The sequence below is a fragment of the Odontomachus brunneus genome, unplaced genomic scaffold (assembly GCF_010583005.1).
Source record: "Odontomachus brunneus isolate Ranch 3 - 2012 unplaced genomic scaffold, Obru_v1 Obru_scaffold_002, whole genome shotgun sequence".
Classification (NCBI taxonomy): Eukaryota; Metazoa; Arthropoda; class Insecta; order Hymenoptera; family Formicidae; genus Odontomachus; species Odontomachus brunneus.
The window spans coordinates 1673788-1691003 of record NW_022639452.1 but is presented as its reverse complement, the minus strand read 5'-3'; the positions used below and the strand labels follow the sequence as shown (position 1 = coordinate 1691003).

The following is a 17216-nucleotide window of genomic DNA, read 5'->3' as shown; positions in this document are numbered from 1 at the left end:
TCTCTCTCTCTCTCTCTCTCTCTCTCTCTCTCTCTCTCTCTCTCTCTCTCTCTCCTTCTTTCCTTTTCCATTTCTCCTTTTTACTGTAAGAGTATTTTCTATTTTTGTACTATTAAAAATGATGTAATTATTATCATTGTAATTGATGTTCGAGAAAACTGAGTCCCAGGGCGCAAACAAACATTTTATCTATCTACTCTCTTAAAGTGAATCAGTGAATAGTCACTGACATCACAAGTAACTATTAAGATAAGTATAACACTGAGCAGTTTCAGTGCTATTTTTATGAATCAATGTATATTCACTGCTTTGTGAGAGAATAACTCTCTCTCACACATACTTTCAGGAATATCCGTAGGGTCTGAGATGGCCTGTAAATAGAATGAAATGCTTCGTAAAAATCCCGAAGGAGACCGAGAGCTTTTATCTCGCTCGCTGGCGAATGTGGGTGTTTGGACGTTCGATCGGATTTCCGCGTCATAACCGAGGATACAAGGACGAGAATGCGGATGTAGATTACGCGGGCCGTGTATATCGTCGAGGAACAGCGGCAGGAAGCGGCGCGAGAATAGTGCGATAATTATTATCCGTTCGCTGGAGCAGAAGCGCTCTCGCACGAGAAATCAAGACGCATCTTTTTGGGTCAGAAAAACATTACACCTGATTTCCGCGCACGCGAAGTAAGCTTCGTGTAAATTACCCATTCCACACGAAGAACAAGTAAGCTTAGTTGGACTGACCAAGTGTCCGGTGAGATATAAACAAACCGGAAATCCTGGTTGGAGGTAGTAGAATTCCGTTCGAGTTAACAGGACTGACCAAACAAGATTTCTCATTAATCAAAACTTGCAACTGATCAAGTTGAACTGCTGCAAGTTTTGCTTAAGGCTCCTGGCTCCTCGCATTGTCTACCTCTTTTTAATGACGTCAGAAACGAGAAAATGGATACTAAAAATTCTTGCGAAATACGTTAAAATAAAAATATATATCTATAAAGTAACACTTGCAATCGATTGAACAAATTTGTAAGATATTCCGTGCACTCCCCTTTTGCTCTAACAATCAATAATTTGTCGTAAATTAACGTGACGTACAATTCATCTTCTTAACCTATTTCTTCGCCTATTTCTGGTCCGATTAATTTACAATAAATTATTGATTGTTAGAGCAAAAGGGGAGTGCACGGAATATCTTACAAATTTGTCTAATCGATTGCAAGTGTTACTTTATGAATACATATTTTTATTTTAACGTATTTGCAAGAATTTTTAGCATGTATTTTCTCGCTTCTGACGTCATTAAAAAGAGATAGACAATGCGGGGGGCCAGGAGCCTTAATCAGAAATCGGCTTACCTTAATCGAACTCTGCACAGGCTGAGCGACAGTTTCGTTGCAAGATCAATATGCCTGAAGCTATAATTTGGTTCTAATAGGTCTCACGGTGAAACCACCATAACACACCATAAAGAACATGTACTTTGTTCTGACTGTTGTAAGTCCCCGCTAAGAGTACACGAATTATCCGTTTCGCGATTGTCGACTGATAAGAGACCCTTACGTATGCGCACGTTCCATGTATGTGTGCGAGATAAACTATACGATGCTAGAAGCGAGGTCAACGTACATTCAGGCTTGCGATAGTGTAGCACTTGAAAGGATAATAGTCCCCCGTATTCCCTCGACGTGAAAGGACGAGCGGGAACAAAGTGTGTATCGACTCGCGCGGCACATTTTGACTTACGTTTGATTAATAAAGCTCATTCGTACGCACATTCATATCGGCAAGGTTTCGCTAAAATTAGAAGCGCTTCGCAGTCTTATAACCCCCCGTTGACGTAAACCGAATCAATTTTGCTTCGAGGACGTTGCCTTGAGGCGTGTAAAACGTATCTGACAGCAGAACGACGAATGCGAATTCTCTTTCGATCAGTTTGCGCAGAGTGTTCGGAAAAATACGGGAACAACTATAGCTGATGTACGTGCTTCCATTGAGCGGAAATGTCAAAAGAATTGGAAGAACGATCGAAGAAAGAGAGGGAAGAGGAGAGAGAGAGGGGGGGAGAGGCAAGGGGGGGAGAGAGAGAGAAGCTATGAATAGAACAAGAGGAGAAATTGAACGATTGTATTATTATTACGTTGAATAACAATTTCCGGTGCCAGCACCGGTGCGATAATATCGCGTCTCATTAAGGTAGACATAAAGCATAATTAATTTCATTTGAAAAACCGTTTGTATGAGCCGACAGAGAGCCGATGAAACGAGTTGAAAGGATACGTGCGTTTCGAGACGCCTTTATTTACAGTATTTTCGGTAATTCAGTAGTCAGCTGAATTTTCGCGCGTACGATCAACAGATCAACGTATTGAACAATCGCGCGACGATTTGAAAATTAAAATAATACCGCCGGACGACATTCGCATCTGCGTTGTTCACCGCCCTCATTTGTTTACATCCGCGATAAAGACGTTCTCTTCTTCCTCGCGAAACAGGAAGCAGAGATGAAATTCGAAAATTGCCTGAGAGATGGGAAAAAGTAGTAGCCAGCGATAGACAATACTTTGATTAAACTGTTCATTCATTTTGTTCTGAAATAAATGCATTTTTGACCACAGAAAAACGGACCGAACTAATTTTCGGTAATTCAGTAGTCAGCTGAATTTTCGCGCGTACGATCAACAGATCAACGTATTGAACGATCGCGCGACGATTTGAAAATTAAAATAATACTGCCGGACGACATTCGCATCTGCGTTGTTCACCGCCCTCATCTGTTTACATCCGCGATAAAGACGTTCTCTTCTTCCTCGCGAAACAGAAAACAGTGGATGTGAGAGCGTGGAGCGCGAACAACGTCTCCTCGGGATCTGTTATTAATCTCGATATATCGCCCCGCCGTGATAAGGAGAAAATCATGATCACCGGCGCCAGCTCAATAATTTTCGCGTCTTCCCCGCACGCCAGATTCCCCGTTACGAGATTTTTCACACAGCACGCGCGCCGGCAACACGACGACGCGTCGCCGCTTCCCCGCAGTATCCTTGAACCTTCGACTCCGTCGTATTCCCTCTATCTGTAACGACTGTAAATCCCCCAAAAGTTTCGAGATACCCATTCTCGGTCACGCGAGGTACGGCATGTCACCGCGAACCACCCGCGCGATTGCTCCTATGATGTCGCCAGCCAATCGCGAGTCACGCTCCGATCATTCTCGCCATGATTAATCCTCCGCGTATAACTATACTATTGGGAGTACGAATTAGTTCGGTCAGTTTTTCTGTGGTCAAAAATGCATTTATTTCAGAACAGAATGAATGAACAGATTAATCAAAGTATTGTCCATCGCTGGCTACTACTTTTTCCCACCCACTCTCAGGCAATTTTCGAATTTCACCTCGAAAAAATATCTCGTCTTTTGAGGCGATCCAAGTTAGGAGCCAATTTTCGATTTCTGCGAAAGAAGTGAACCGATGACCTGCCAAATCGTGCTGCATCCGTCGGAACAATCAGTAATCAGAAGGAGCAATGTCCGGCGAATACGGCGGGTGCGGTAAAATATCCCACTTGAGCGTTTCCAAATAATTTTTTACAACTTTTGCGACATGAGCCCGAGCGTTATCATGCAGAATAACTTTGTCATGTCTTTGCTCGTATTCCGGCCGTTTTTCTCGTAATGCACGGTTCAAACGAATCAATTGTTGCGTAATTCCCAATGATTCTGCAAGCTCCTCTTGCGTTTGACTCCGATCTTCATCTAGTAATGCCTCCAATTCTTTGTCTTCGAATTTTTTTGGCTGTCCAGAACGAGGCTTGTCTTCAACGCTGAAATCACCATTCTTGAAACGTCGGAACCATTCCCTACATGATTTATCAGTTGGAGCATTGTCACCATAAACAAGCTAATTCTACAAGCATTCGATGCGCTTCAGCTGCACTTTTCTTCCAATTAAAGCAGAAAACTAAAACCTCCCGCAAATGCTGCTTAGTTAACACAAAATTTGACATATGCAACACAGTAAAAAACAGGGGTTTTGTATGAAACTCAAAGCGATATAAACTGAATATTATTGACAGATGTTTAACCTCTCTAAAACCACCGAAATCAGCTGTCATTATGAAACATTCATGACAGCCAGAGCCATCTTTTGAAAACAGACTGAACTAATTTGTACTACCAATATTTTTTCGGGCGAAACACCTAATTACTGAAACAGCTAATTACTAATCCTTATGTCCATTTCCACCAACTTTGGCTAACTTAAAAGAATGCTGAAGTTGATGACGAGCTCGAACAATGTCGATGACGCAGAGACGATCGTCACTAACACAATCACGCTATCCTTCTCGCATTTCTTACACATGCAGAACTTACATAAATGTGTGTTGCTTTGTTTTGCTATATTCAGCGAAAAACCTAACCACGCGTACACAAAATTGTGTAGCATCCACTCTATATGCGTGAGATACTCAGATCTTCATTTGAGTTTCATGTAATATGTGTGTTAGTAATCGCAATTTATAGCTGAGAAACTCACTAACTCTAGATCTAACTCTAGATTAAAATCCGAATATCTCACCTGAGACAAGTCTCAAATAACTACTATTAATGCAGAGATCATAGTAATAAAGTTCTCTTTTAAATAGAACATAGAGTGCAGGCAAGAAGTTTAGCTGCATTGTGCTGGTCACAAAGAAAGTCGGGTTTTTTCTGGAGTGACTAAGGAGACGTTAATAACTAGGTTGTTACAACTCTGTTGAAGGTCTATACTCATTTTCTTCTAGAAATATAGAAAAGCCTTAACTATGAGACAATAGCGTGATAAAGTCCAAATATGCAGAACAGATTTGCGTCATATTTGGAAATTTTCCCAGGATCTTTGCGAAAGTTCATGAGTAATCGAATATTCGCTCAGGCCTCACAGACCTGACGTTGCACGTCGCGTATTAATTCTGATTTACAGTCTACATTATAAGCAGAGATCAGTCGATGCCAATTCAATCGGCGGCTGAGCTTTTGCACAATCAACGAAGATCAACGCGGGTGTCAAACGTGTTAAAGAACGTGTCAAACGCGAAAGAGAGGCAGAGAGAGAGAGAGAGAGAGAAAGAAAGAGAGTGGATTGTCCGCCACCGTAATGAGACGTCGCCGCGCCGCAGTTAAAATCGCCTTTAGACGCACCGCCGGCTTGAAAGCGAAATAGAATACGCGACATCGACGTCGCGCACATTTTCCCATCGCGCGGGTCGCCTGCAAAGCGCTCGCGTGGAGCCTCTCACGTGGAGTTCTTTCACACAGCGGCCGCTGAGTCATCCCTACATTGTAGAGATCCCACACGACGATCTAACACAAAGATCTCCGAGGCGTGTACCGTCGTCGACGCCGTCATGCGAGTCGCGCTCAAAACGCGTCCGGTCCGTGAACTTTGCGCGGTGGACGCATAATAATGACGTGGCTTTGCGCACAGCGACGGCGTATTAATTAATTTCGCGAAATGCCGCGTAACTTCGCGAGCGTGCGCGATCTCGCGTCTCATGATTTCCGCATCATTTTCGACGGTGGCCGCGACAACGTAATTAGCGGGCCGCTATGTAACGGAATATGGAAGTGACGCTCGGCGTCCCTCTGTTTGAGTCGATACACGATGACCTCGTATATTTCGCGTTACACGAAAATTCCTGCTTTTGAATTTGCGCCACGTTACCGTGCCATTTGTTGCCGCACAGCGGCGAACACACTCGCGCGTGTACATTCGCTATTTCGTGCCTGTCGCGTCACCGTGCAAACATACGCCCCGAGATGTATTATGCGAAAAAGTATGAAAAAGTTGATCAGCCGTGTGAATAAAGGACGAGCGTGCGCGCGTCACTGGCACGATCCGCAGAAATGCGCTCACGCTTTGAATGATGAATCCTGAAAAACGGAGAGGAATCAAGCGGGTGCACGGTGCGCGCATAGCTCTCGCGTGAAAAATACATCAGCTCGTTGCGTGGCATTTCGATGATATTAAAGCGTCATGTACATGGGCGATGTTACACGTATTTCCGTCCGTCCGTCCCATATTTCCTGTCGTTATGTGCACTATATCACTCCCCGTGAATAGGACTTCTATTATATTACACAACCGTGCGCGAACGATCGCGATTAATGTTTCCGGAGTGAGTTTTCGCGAAACGGCGCAACGGTGCGCCGGATATATACCATATTTCGCATGCAGCGAGGTGAAAAGGAGAGACGCCGTGCGCGAAAATAAAGTCCTCTCTTTAGCACGAAGATACCTTTCCTTCTGCTCCGGCGTTCTTCGTTTAAGGAAAGCGAGAGAAATCGGACACCCACATGTTCGCCTCGCACGCGCGCGCGCGCGCGCTTGTTTAAATATGTCGGAAACACGCGATACAACACGGAATTTATTTTTGGATGCCTCGATTCTGTCCGGCAAAGTATCATTTCCCGAAGTACGTCCTCCTTCATGGAGAAAGAGAGAAAGAGAGGGAGATATGTATATCGATCCGTGGAATCTGCGTTTCGCACAAACGCGAGAGAACCAATTACGTGTCTTGAGACACGTGTTTTCCTTGGAAAATTGTCACTCAACCATACGAAAATAATATCTCGTTTTTGTTCTCAGTCTAAGAGAACAGAGAGGCAGAGAAAGAGAGAGAGAGAGAGAGAGAGAGAGAGAGAGAGAGAGAGGGAGAGAGAGAGAGAGAGAGAGAGGGGAGTAGAGGAAAGGTAGACAGAGGAGGAGACAGAGACCTGTTCCGCGATTCCTCCACGTCCGTTTAACACGAAATTCACGCGAGGATAGAAGTCGCGCCCACCGTAAGATAAAAATATATCCGTGCGTCGTCGTGAAGAAATACGTGTGTTGCAATGAACTATTTATAGGATCGTCCTTATGCAACCGCATGCGCCAAACGGAAGCGGCCTCATTAACGCAGCTTCGTTCGCGAGACGACCATCGCGAACCTGCCCGCGTTGTCTTTTGCCTCGCATCCTTCGCACATTCTCCCCCGCGGATGAATCGCGGAATATTTCCCAGCCCATTTTTGTCTCACTCGCGCGCAAGTACTTCGCACGTGACTCTACGCGAGTTCCCGCGAGTTCCTTGAACCCGATGACTTTCTTTCTCGAGTGTTACGGGACGCTCGACGATCTCGATGGAATATCTCTCCCCGGAAGCGGAGACACGGCGGTGAAAAGTGCGACGGTGTGACCGCGGCTGCATTAAAAACTACAAGAGTCAGAGGCAACAGTATTTATTCTTCAGCAATAATGATCCATGTTTAAGAATCACATTCGATCGTGCACAGAACGCGGACAAGTGGCGCGGCACGAGTCGGGGAAGGCGAGAAACGCGTCTCGAAATTAATTAGTTCTCCAGGTGCCGCCTCACAATTACATCATAATTCCAAGCCAGCAGTTGAAAAGTTCGACGGCGAGAAGATGTGACCATCTACTTCCCTCTCCCCGACGCGAATTTTCCTCCCTACGCAAACGCAGCAATAAAACGCGCTAAAGCTATCAGATGATCCTCGTGTCTTCTTCGAGAGCAAGCGACACTCTTTCGTGCATGCACTCTCCCGGGTCGCTCTTGTCGGCCGAACCTACGGGCCATCGCCCGCGACGAGTGGCCGCAGCTGCATATTGATCCATCTGATAATAACGTAGAAGAAAACCAGCCGATTGATCGTGCACGCGACTTCCACGAGATCGTGCTCGGTGGATATGCCGTTGAGGAGGTCGCGCAGGATCGGCTCGTCGGCGAGGAAGCTGTCGCAGGATCCCTCGCGATCGCTTCGCGCCGCCGAACATCCCCGCCGTGCGGTCTCCCGGCCCTTCTCGTCGCCCTGCAGCCACCCTTCGATCGCGCGCCACACGGAATAAACCTCACCCATGACCGTCGCGATTGCGATCTCGCTCGCTCGCTTGCTCGCTCGTTCGCTCGCTCGCTCGTTCGTGCGCGGAAGGACGACGTCCACGTCGTCGGCACGGGTCGCCGACCAACGACGACTGATCGACACGAAACGTTCGCGCAACGAGCCTTTTCCCAGCGGCGTTTCCCGCCGGGGGGTTGAATTCGCGCGGTGCAACTACTTCGGCAGCAGTTACCTAACCGCGACACCGCGTCATCGGTCAAAAGTACTCCGTCGCGTTGCGAAACCTCGCGACTCGCCGCGACGCGGCGAACACGCACACACTCTCGTAGTGGCCAACCGATCCCGCACTCTCCTAAAATGAATCAGTCAAACATCACTGAAAACAGTGAATATACTACTGTGTCCAAAAAGTAAGACCAGTTTTTATTTATTTCAAAAAATATTTATTTATTCGAAATAATATAACTAAAAAACTCTTCTTGAGTATATCAAACAATAAATTAAGGACCATTAGAGTTAACGCACAGGTTATACTTTTGCGATTTTTTATTTTTTGCGACACTATACCACTGCTTGTTATCACTGAAGAGGGTCTGCGAAATGAGACCGAAACGCGTTTGATTTTTAATAAAATTTGTTCTCTTTGCGAGATTGTGTCACTATGTGTTAATAGTTTATAATAGCACTATACAACCTGTGCGTTAACTCTAATGGTCCTTAATTTATTGTTTGATTTATTTATTCTTCCAAATCTAATTCGTCGCCTTCAAAGTAATCCCCTCCCGACACAATACACTTATGCCATCGTATTTTCCAGTCCTCGAAACAAGAATTAAAGTCGCCTTCCGAGATGGTTTTCAGAGCGCGTAGCGATTCACGTTGTATCTCTTCTATCGTCTCAAAACGATTTCCCCGCAGTGGTCTTTTGAGTTTCGGGAATAGCCAGAAGTCACACGGTGCTAAATCAGGCGAATATGATGGTTGTGGAACGATATGGATCGAATTTTTGGCGAAAAAGTCACGAAGAACGAGTGCAGTGTGAGAAGGTGCATTTGGCACTAGTCGAGATTTTACACGTTTCAGGCCCAAAATATTCAAAATGGTATTGGCAGATCCTTTCGAAATACCAACAGCATCAGCAAGGTCTCTAACAGTCATTCGACGATTAGCAAGCACAAGTTCTTCGATTTTCTTGACGTGTTGTTCATCGGTAGAGGTTGATGGTCCGGAACGCTCTTCGTCTTCAACACTTTCACGACCTTCTTTGAACTGGTTATACCACTTGTAAATATTCCTTTCCGACAAAGCATGGTCTCCGAAGGCTTTCTGCAACATCCTGAACGTTTCTGCACTCGAAATTTCATTCCGCAAACAAAATTTAATGCAACTTCTTTGCTCAATATAATTAGACATTATAAAAATCGCCGAATGCACTTTTAGCGTCGTAGAAAACCAAGCGTAAAGCAAAAAGTAATGAATGTTTTGACATGAAATTTGTTACAGATGTCTGTCACAATGCTGCCAACTTAGAAAAAAAATATTTATGATGTGCGGTTTACCCGCGCGATTTAAATGGAAAACTGGTCTTACTTTTTGGACACAGTAGTACACTGATTGCAGTTATAAGTATAGCACTGAAAGTGCTCAGTGCTATACTCATAACTGATATCAGTGACTATACACTGATTCACCGATTCACTTTAAGAGAGCACGGTAAAGGACATCTTGAATTTGTGTCGAGGTTGATTTCCGGGGAAAAGTTCTTCTGTAGAATTTTCAACATACTCCTCCCTGTGTTAGCCTTATAAAAGTAAGATTTGCCTGCATCAACTTTTCTAACGTGACCATTCTTAAAAACAAGTGTTTTGTTTCTTTATTGTGATTTTTTTCAACTTCATTGAATCGCGAAAATGTCAGTAGATTCATATTCCTGGATGTTTTCTACACTCATTAAAAAAAGGACTAGATTTCCGTCAGTTTTTCTCGGAAGTTATGAGCAAATGAATATGCACTGCGTAAAGTTTGGGATTTATGTAACTTCTTGATGTGATTTTAGGGTTTTAAAGTTAATTTAACACATTGTCGTCGTGTTGTGTTTTGATTATTCTGCGTTGAGTTCATATTCGCCATTCCTGAGGTAAAATTTACATCTTGGCTGCGAAAGCAGAAAACAGAGAGGCCGAAGCCAAGCAGAACTCGCGCTGGTAGAAAAGCAGAAATTGTCGGCTGCTACTTTACCACCAGCGCAAGTTTTGATTAGCTTCTGCCTTTCTGCTTCCCGCTTTTATGCCAAGGCGTGAGTTCCCGCTAAGTGTCAAAATAACACAATAGCGTCCGAGTGTTACATTTTTGTGCTGACCTTCGACATATTATTTGTGTTATTTTTTCACATATCTGGATTGAGCTAAGACAAAAATTGAAGCGGATAAATTGATACGCGTGTAATATGTTAAATTTAACACAAAAATTTTCACAATGCACGCAATATTTGAATTCGAACAATTGATTTCGGAATTTCGTGCTCGAAAAAAAATGTTTACATACACTCAGTAATAATGTATACCAATGTAAATTGATTTTTTTCGGAATGCAACGTTGCATAATAGTCAAGAAATCCATTATGCGCTGAAAAAATCGGGTGTAAAAACGACTGAATCTCTTTGAACTAAATTTTTAAATTATTTCGCGAAAATAAAAGATTAAAAGGACACGTCGATATTTTGTAAAAAAAGCTGTTAAACCAAAATCTGTTAAACCAAAAATGCCAGTTAAGAGAGTGCTGAAATGGATGACAAACTCGAAAAATGTCGATAACGCAGAGAAAACCTAACTACGCATATGTAGAAATCTTTCTGCAAACTTTCCCGATATTTTTAAGCTTCTGAATTCAGATGCGAAGGTACAACAATGTTCTACAAGATTTTTCTCTTTGAAGCATCCACACTTTCGGTATATAAAATAAAGCTACCAATTCTCAGACTTAATCCTGGACATTCTTATTGTTTTGGTCTTTAAATACAAGTATTTAAACTTGCAAGTATTTAAACTTGCAACATAGAATATATTTACATACTTGTACATGACATAAACTTTGCAAAAAATGTCAGTATTCGGTAAAGTTTTCAGCTTCAGCCTCCCTCTTTAATTCGTCGTGTAGTTTTCTCCGAAATCGAGTTTGTTTAACTCGACTCAAGTCGTTCTGGCTGATCTTTTTTTTACAATACAAACAAAATAATCTTTCCTGTTGCAAAAGCAAACTTAAAATGGAACTTCCTTCCAACCGCAAGAATCGTGTTAAGAACGCGACGAATGTACCTCATTTTCTACAAGCTTTCCGCGCGTTCTTTGCAGTTCTCGGAGTTTCAGTGCAAGAATCGGGGAAATACGCAAACTACGCGATGTCGAGTTTCTTGATCGAGTCGGGGATTGTATTACAGTCACTGGTATAATTGCGACGCCGCCGAGAAATCTATCAAGGAGAAATGCGACAGTGGAGTGGAGGGGACGCAGCTGCGATGAATTAATGTACTTTCCGTTCATTACTCGTTTGCAGCGAACGATAAAGAATCTCGAACCTTGGTTGCTCGCACCTGCCTCTTTTCTAACGCGAAGCCGGTGCGAAGAGACACGGCGCTGTGCCATTTCGAGTTGCCGTCGCGGTCGACATCAAAATAATCCGCGTCGCATAGAAATCAGAGTGACTGAATTTTCGGATATTTTCGTCATCAATAATCAATAGTTGACCTCATTCCTCTAATTACGGAAATGCTCGTTATCGTTCTCGCCAGAAATAGCCCGCGCGCTTATCCGTATATTTATTTGTGAAATAATTCTGCGGATTATTTCGCAACACGTGCAAGCTCTCATCGCGTAAATCAAATACACACACACACACATATATATTCGACAAAATCTTTACAAAGAGAACGCGATGTGAAACAACATCGGAATCGTCTGTCGCAATGAGCGGACAAAGATCGCTGAAACTACAAGAGGGACTGGTCTCGCTGCTGATCGTACTTTTCGATGGGTGATAGAAAGTGGAGGTTGAGGAACTTGCCTCCTCTTTCGTCGCTCAGGTACACGAAGTCTGAGCAGATGAGGGAGAGAGGGTTGAGAGGGAATGCAGTGTGGGTGGATGTAACGCGAATGAAAGCGGAGAGGCGAGAAGGGGCCACGAGGGAATCAAGAGCGAGTGTGGTGTGTGTGCGTGTGTGTGTGTGTATGTGTGTGCGCGCGCGTGAGAGAGAGAAAGGGAGAGAGAAAGGGAGAGAGAAGGGGAGAAAGAGAAAGAGACAGAGAGAGAGAGGAAGAGAAATTGTACGTGTATGTCGGTGGGAGGGAGAGATGCAGATGCCTGGCTGCTGTGGATCGATAGAACGGAGCTGCGTGATGGTCGTCTTTCTACATGGATAACCGATAAATGCCGGGAATCGCTGTGAATGAGAAACAGACAGTCTGTCTGATGAAGGCAGCCGGAGAGGAGGAAATTGCAAGTATGCAAGTTACGCCACCCCATTGCCACCGCCGAATCGATCGCCGAATGCCCGATACCTCGATTCGAGCATCACGAACGAGGTATAAATACCACGCGAGATAACGCGCATGTTAAGATGACAAATGAAAATCGCGATATCCGGTAATTGCAGACGAAATTTCATTGTGTGTGTGTAGACGCGCGTGCGCGCGTATGTGTGTGACAAATAATACGTTTATCCGCTTTATTTATAATAAACTTGTAACAATGTAGCGCCCAACTCGATATCTAGTTAGTATCGTGGCAAGCCGCCAATCGTGACGACTGTTTATTACGACGTTAAATTCAATAATGCGACAGCCAAGGCTTGCGTTTCCTTGAAGATTTAAACTAAAGTGTTGTCTTTAAACACGGAGAAAAAAAATTTACTTGTATTAACCTAAACCTCTGTGGTTATAATGAACGAACCAACCGCGTTTTGGTTGAAGGGAACGGAAAATTTTCAATTCCTAGAATGAAATTTGGGTCATAAGAAATACAGAAATTCTCCATTTTGGCGTCCAATTTGGACACTGGTGTTCTCTTTTATTGAAAACAAACTTCACGTTAATACAATCAAATTCTTGCTTCTCCATACATGATATTGTATGGAAACTACAAAAATATTAAAACGTCACGAAATTCATACACTCAGGATAAGTCTTTCTGCTTCTATTCTCTCTCCTATGATATTTTTGATAAAGGACGATTGACACATTCGATAATTTTGAAAGACGTGGAAACGTGACTCCCGACATAAATGGTAACCACGAAACCCGACACACTCGGATAGACATGATTTCCCCTTCACAACACTATCCATTAACCCTCGCCGAGAATGATATTTCAATTAGAAATACATCGGTCTGCTTTGTGCACAGAAAATCGATTGACACTGAGAATCGGTGTGAATGGCATATGCAGATTCCACGATGAATACGGTCGGAGGAAATCGCGTGTATATTGAGATGAAACGCGAATAATAGAACTAAACTCTCGACGTACAAGCATAATAATTTCACGCATATCGATTAAAGAGATTTAAAAAATTAATAACTACTAATTTGGAAATTAATTGGAAAAAAGTCGGGCAAAACTCCGATCGACTAGCTTTAAGACGCATAATTCATGGAACATTCTAGTAACTATTTTTTCATAAAATATTGTCAAAAATACTCTAAATAGCACATTTATAAGGTTTCAACTGCTCGATCTCAAGTGGTCCCTATTGGTACCGGTGATACTTAAAGGGTTAAGCGAAAATATCTCATGTAAAAAAAATAACAATAAATCGCAATAAAAGTACACCTCCTTCGTACATGGTATATTTTTGCTAGATAACACGTCTTTAAGGTCGGAGTCCGAGCATTCCACATGTAAAAAAAATGTAAAAACCATGAACTTCTCATAGTCTCACTTCTTTCTAGATATTGATTTTAAAGGCATGCTGGAGTTGAAAACTTTACCAACATAATACTGATATTCTTTTATAAAGTTTACGTCGTATTGGTTGTACAGAATTACAAATGCAGTGAAAGTATGTGCAAAAATAAATATGAGCATTGCTCAAGATGTGACAAAAAGGAAAAAAGATTTTGATGTAAAATCTCAAGTTGTCAACTAGCGTAATATTCGCCTAACTCAAAAGTTCCGCAGCTTGTACATACCGAAAGTGTGGATGCTATAAACAGAAAAATTTTAAAGAACATTGCTGTAAACTTCGCATCTGAATTTAGAAGCTTAAGAATATCGGAAAAGTTTTCAGGAAGATTTCTATACATAAAAAATAATTAGGTTATAGGTTAGGTTAAGTTTTACGCAGAATATAGTGAAACAAAGCAATACACATTTACGTAAGTTTTGTATGTACAAGAAATACAAAAAGGATAGCGCGATAATGTTAGTGACGATCATATCTATGTTATCGACATCGTTCGAGTTCGTCATCGACTTCAGCATCCCCCTCGCGAAACTGCGAAATTTAATTTCAATCTTCAGACGAGGCGCGCGCAACCTTGAAGAGAGCGGAACTCAATCGCGCTGAAGATGATCCAGATCGCGCGAGTCGAGAGTTACGCGAGATAAGTCTCGTTTCTTCTTCGCCGGAGGCACACACGGTCACGCAAGAATCCTTGACCTTCACACACGGCGTTTTGTTAATCGACTCTAACTCGTGATTTTGCGTCAAGATCGCGTCGAGAAGCACGCAAACCGCATCGATCGCCCACGCTCTCCACCTGCATGTGCGAGCCGAAGAGGTCGCGAACGAACGCGACAATACAGTTCACAGTGCATCGCGGAGAAGATTGATTTTGCTTATTATTATTTAACCCTTTCTCAGGCTCTTACTGTCGTGGTCGGAATTTAAGTGTTCTCTTTGAAAAATTGCGCGTATGTGTGAGAAACTTCTCTGCCGAGAGTTCCGCAGAAACGTGCAGGGCACGCGTTACGTCTCGGGGAGAAGATCAATAAAATCGACTAAATTGAATTTCTCACGCGAACTTCTCATGCACCTCAAGCGTCATGCATGCTTTAGCTCCCATTTATTTTTTATTTATTTTTTATTTATTTAACCACTTATTTATTATTATTAATAAATATCATCATAATTATTAAAGCATAATCTATTTAATTTAATAGTATCTAATAACCGTACATATTCGTTTGTATGACTCTATTGTAGTAACAGATCACTGATTTGACACATCACTTTTATAAATAAACAATAAATAATAACAATACATCGATAATGTATATATACTCAGGAAATTAATGAAAACAGTTGTATCATATATAACGGTTATTCTGCCGATTGATATACAAGTAAACTTCGTTATGACATCAAAGCATGCATGACACCTGATACATGTAATCCTTGTGACGTTGAGACGAGCGAAAAAAGACGAAGAAGTGTTTTCTAACTCTTCGGATATTTAAAACTTAAAATTTACAATGTGCTCTTTGTTTCCTATTTCTTGTTCTCTATTCTTGTTTTTTTTTAACTTAAAACTTAAATCTGAAGGCTTGAGCTTAACTTAAAAGCTTAAGGTTTAAATCAGAAAAAGATAAAAAAAAATAAACAGGAAGCAAAGAGCATATTGTAGATCAAGTTTTAGCGTTTGTGTTAGAAAGATAAAGAGAAATAAACAGGAAGTAAAGGAACACATTGTAGATTAATAATAATAGTAAGTGCAGGAGCCAACAGCAGAAAAGTGGCACGTGAAAGGCGCTCGCGCACCCGCATACGTAAGATTCTCTGCGTGCCGTTCTCGAAATACGCATGAAAAATGCGTAAACAAACGTACACGACGTATGCACACGATATGAGGCAACAAAACGCGCTTCGATACGCACGACAGTGCTTCGCGCGAGATGCTTCCGTAATCGGTGCTCGCGTCTCGAGGTCGGGGTAAAATTAACCCCTTCCCTTAGTGCGCATGTCAATTCACAAGAGTTGTCATATGTCGCGAATACGACGTTATTAATAGAAGCTGTCATTAATAGTGACTGCACTAAAATAGAGACTCGACGCGAAAAAAAGGCTTTCGCGAGGCTAGCGTCGACGAGAGAGAGAAACAAGGACGGCGAAAAAATGTCATAACACTCGGTTGGTACACAACGTCAGTTGAATCGACACGAGCCGAGGGAGCAAAACAAACTGACTGTGTCACCCACTTTCGGGGGCACAGATTCGGCACTTACTTACTTGGCGGCAGCAACGTGTCCTCCTAGCTGGCAGGATAGCGCGGAGTCGTCGCTGTCGTTGTCACCGACGTTCGCCTCTTCTGCAGAGTGCTGGTGATACGCCACGGCATGGCTCCTGTTGTCGCCGGTTCTCCGCGGGTTCGCGACGAGCTTGTACATGGACGTGCACGACCACTCACGAGGACGCGACGCACCGCCGCCGTTGACGACGACCGGTCGGCATCGCCGAGGTCGGTGTGTGCGCGCGCGGATCACGACGCAATCCGAGTCTCAGTCCCGATCGCGCACTCCCGGGTCAGCGCACGCAGACGACACGACCAGCGACGATTACGCACGGTCACGCACGTTATCACCCTGTGCGTTCACGGAACCGATGGTAGTCCGTCACTTGCTGCTTTTGTCGCGCGAGCACCGCGACGCCTCGCGACGCTACCTACGCGGACGGCCGCGTGAGCACATCTGGCGCCCTCCCGCCGCGGCCTGTCGCCAACATACGCCTGGGCGCCCGCCGAGCCGCGCCGCTGGCGCCATCCGTCGGTGACGGCGAGTACTACCATGGCGGTTCTTACCGCCCAGCTCGAATATTGTCGTAACGGTTTTTATCTTCGACAGTGCCCGCAGATAATACGTCCGAGTCGCGACGATTAACGCGATAAATGATGACGACGCGAACGCGCACGGCTTACGACGAAACGCCGAACGGCTTTTCGAACCCGACCTGATGCGACGTCCTTATCTCAAGCGACGCTTGAGATTCTCGGATCGACATTGTCACGCAATCACGAATCTTTGTCCCGACGGCGGTCCTTTATCGCACTTGGATGCGTCGCAACGCGCGCGGGACGCTTACTTGCGACATTCTCAGCGATAATTCGCGATCCGGACTCGGCCTCGGTGGCTCGAGAGCGGCGATTTCAACTGTCTTGTCGCAGTGGACGTACGAAACTTTACTCGACATTCGCGACGACCGAATTTTGCAGGATACTCATTCTCAGCGATACCATTCGATCACACCGTTATAACGAAGCTGACTTACTTTCAGTCCGGTCGGTGACGATAACCCGCGCTTGCCATTGATTCTGGCCAAAATGGAACGACTACCCTCGAATTCGTGCCAC

General features: G+C 43.8%; 1 protein-coding gene across 3 annotated transcripts in view; it reads right to left on the bottom strand.

Annotated features, from left to right (window-relative positions):
- Positions 1-17210, bottom strand: part of LOC116843039 — a 73490-nt gene extending 56280 nt beyond the window's left edge. For 2 of the 3 annotated variants that reach the window (XM_032813045.1, XM_032813082.1), the window contains exon 1: positions 16100-17210. In XM_032813045.1, coding sequence (XP_032668936.1) covers positions 16100-16257 — 158 coding nt within the window. In that variant the 5' untranslated portion in view covers positions 16258-17210. Of the gene's footprint in view, positions 1-16095 lie in introns of all 3 variants that reach the window. The other variant, XM_032813065.1, reaches the window with a different exon arrangement.
- Positions 17211-17216: the final 6 nt, after the last annotated feature.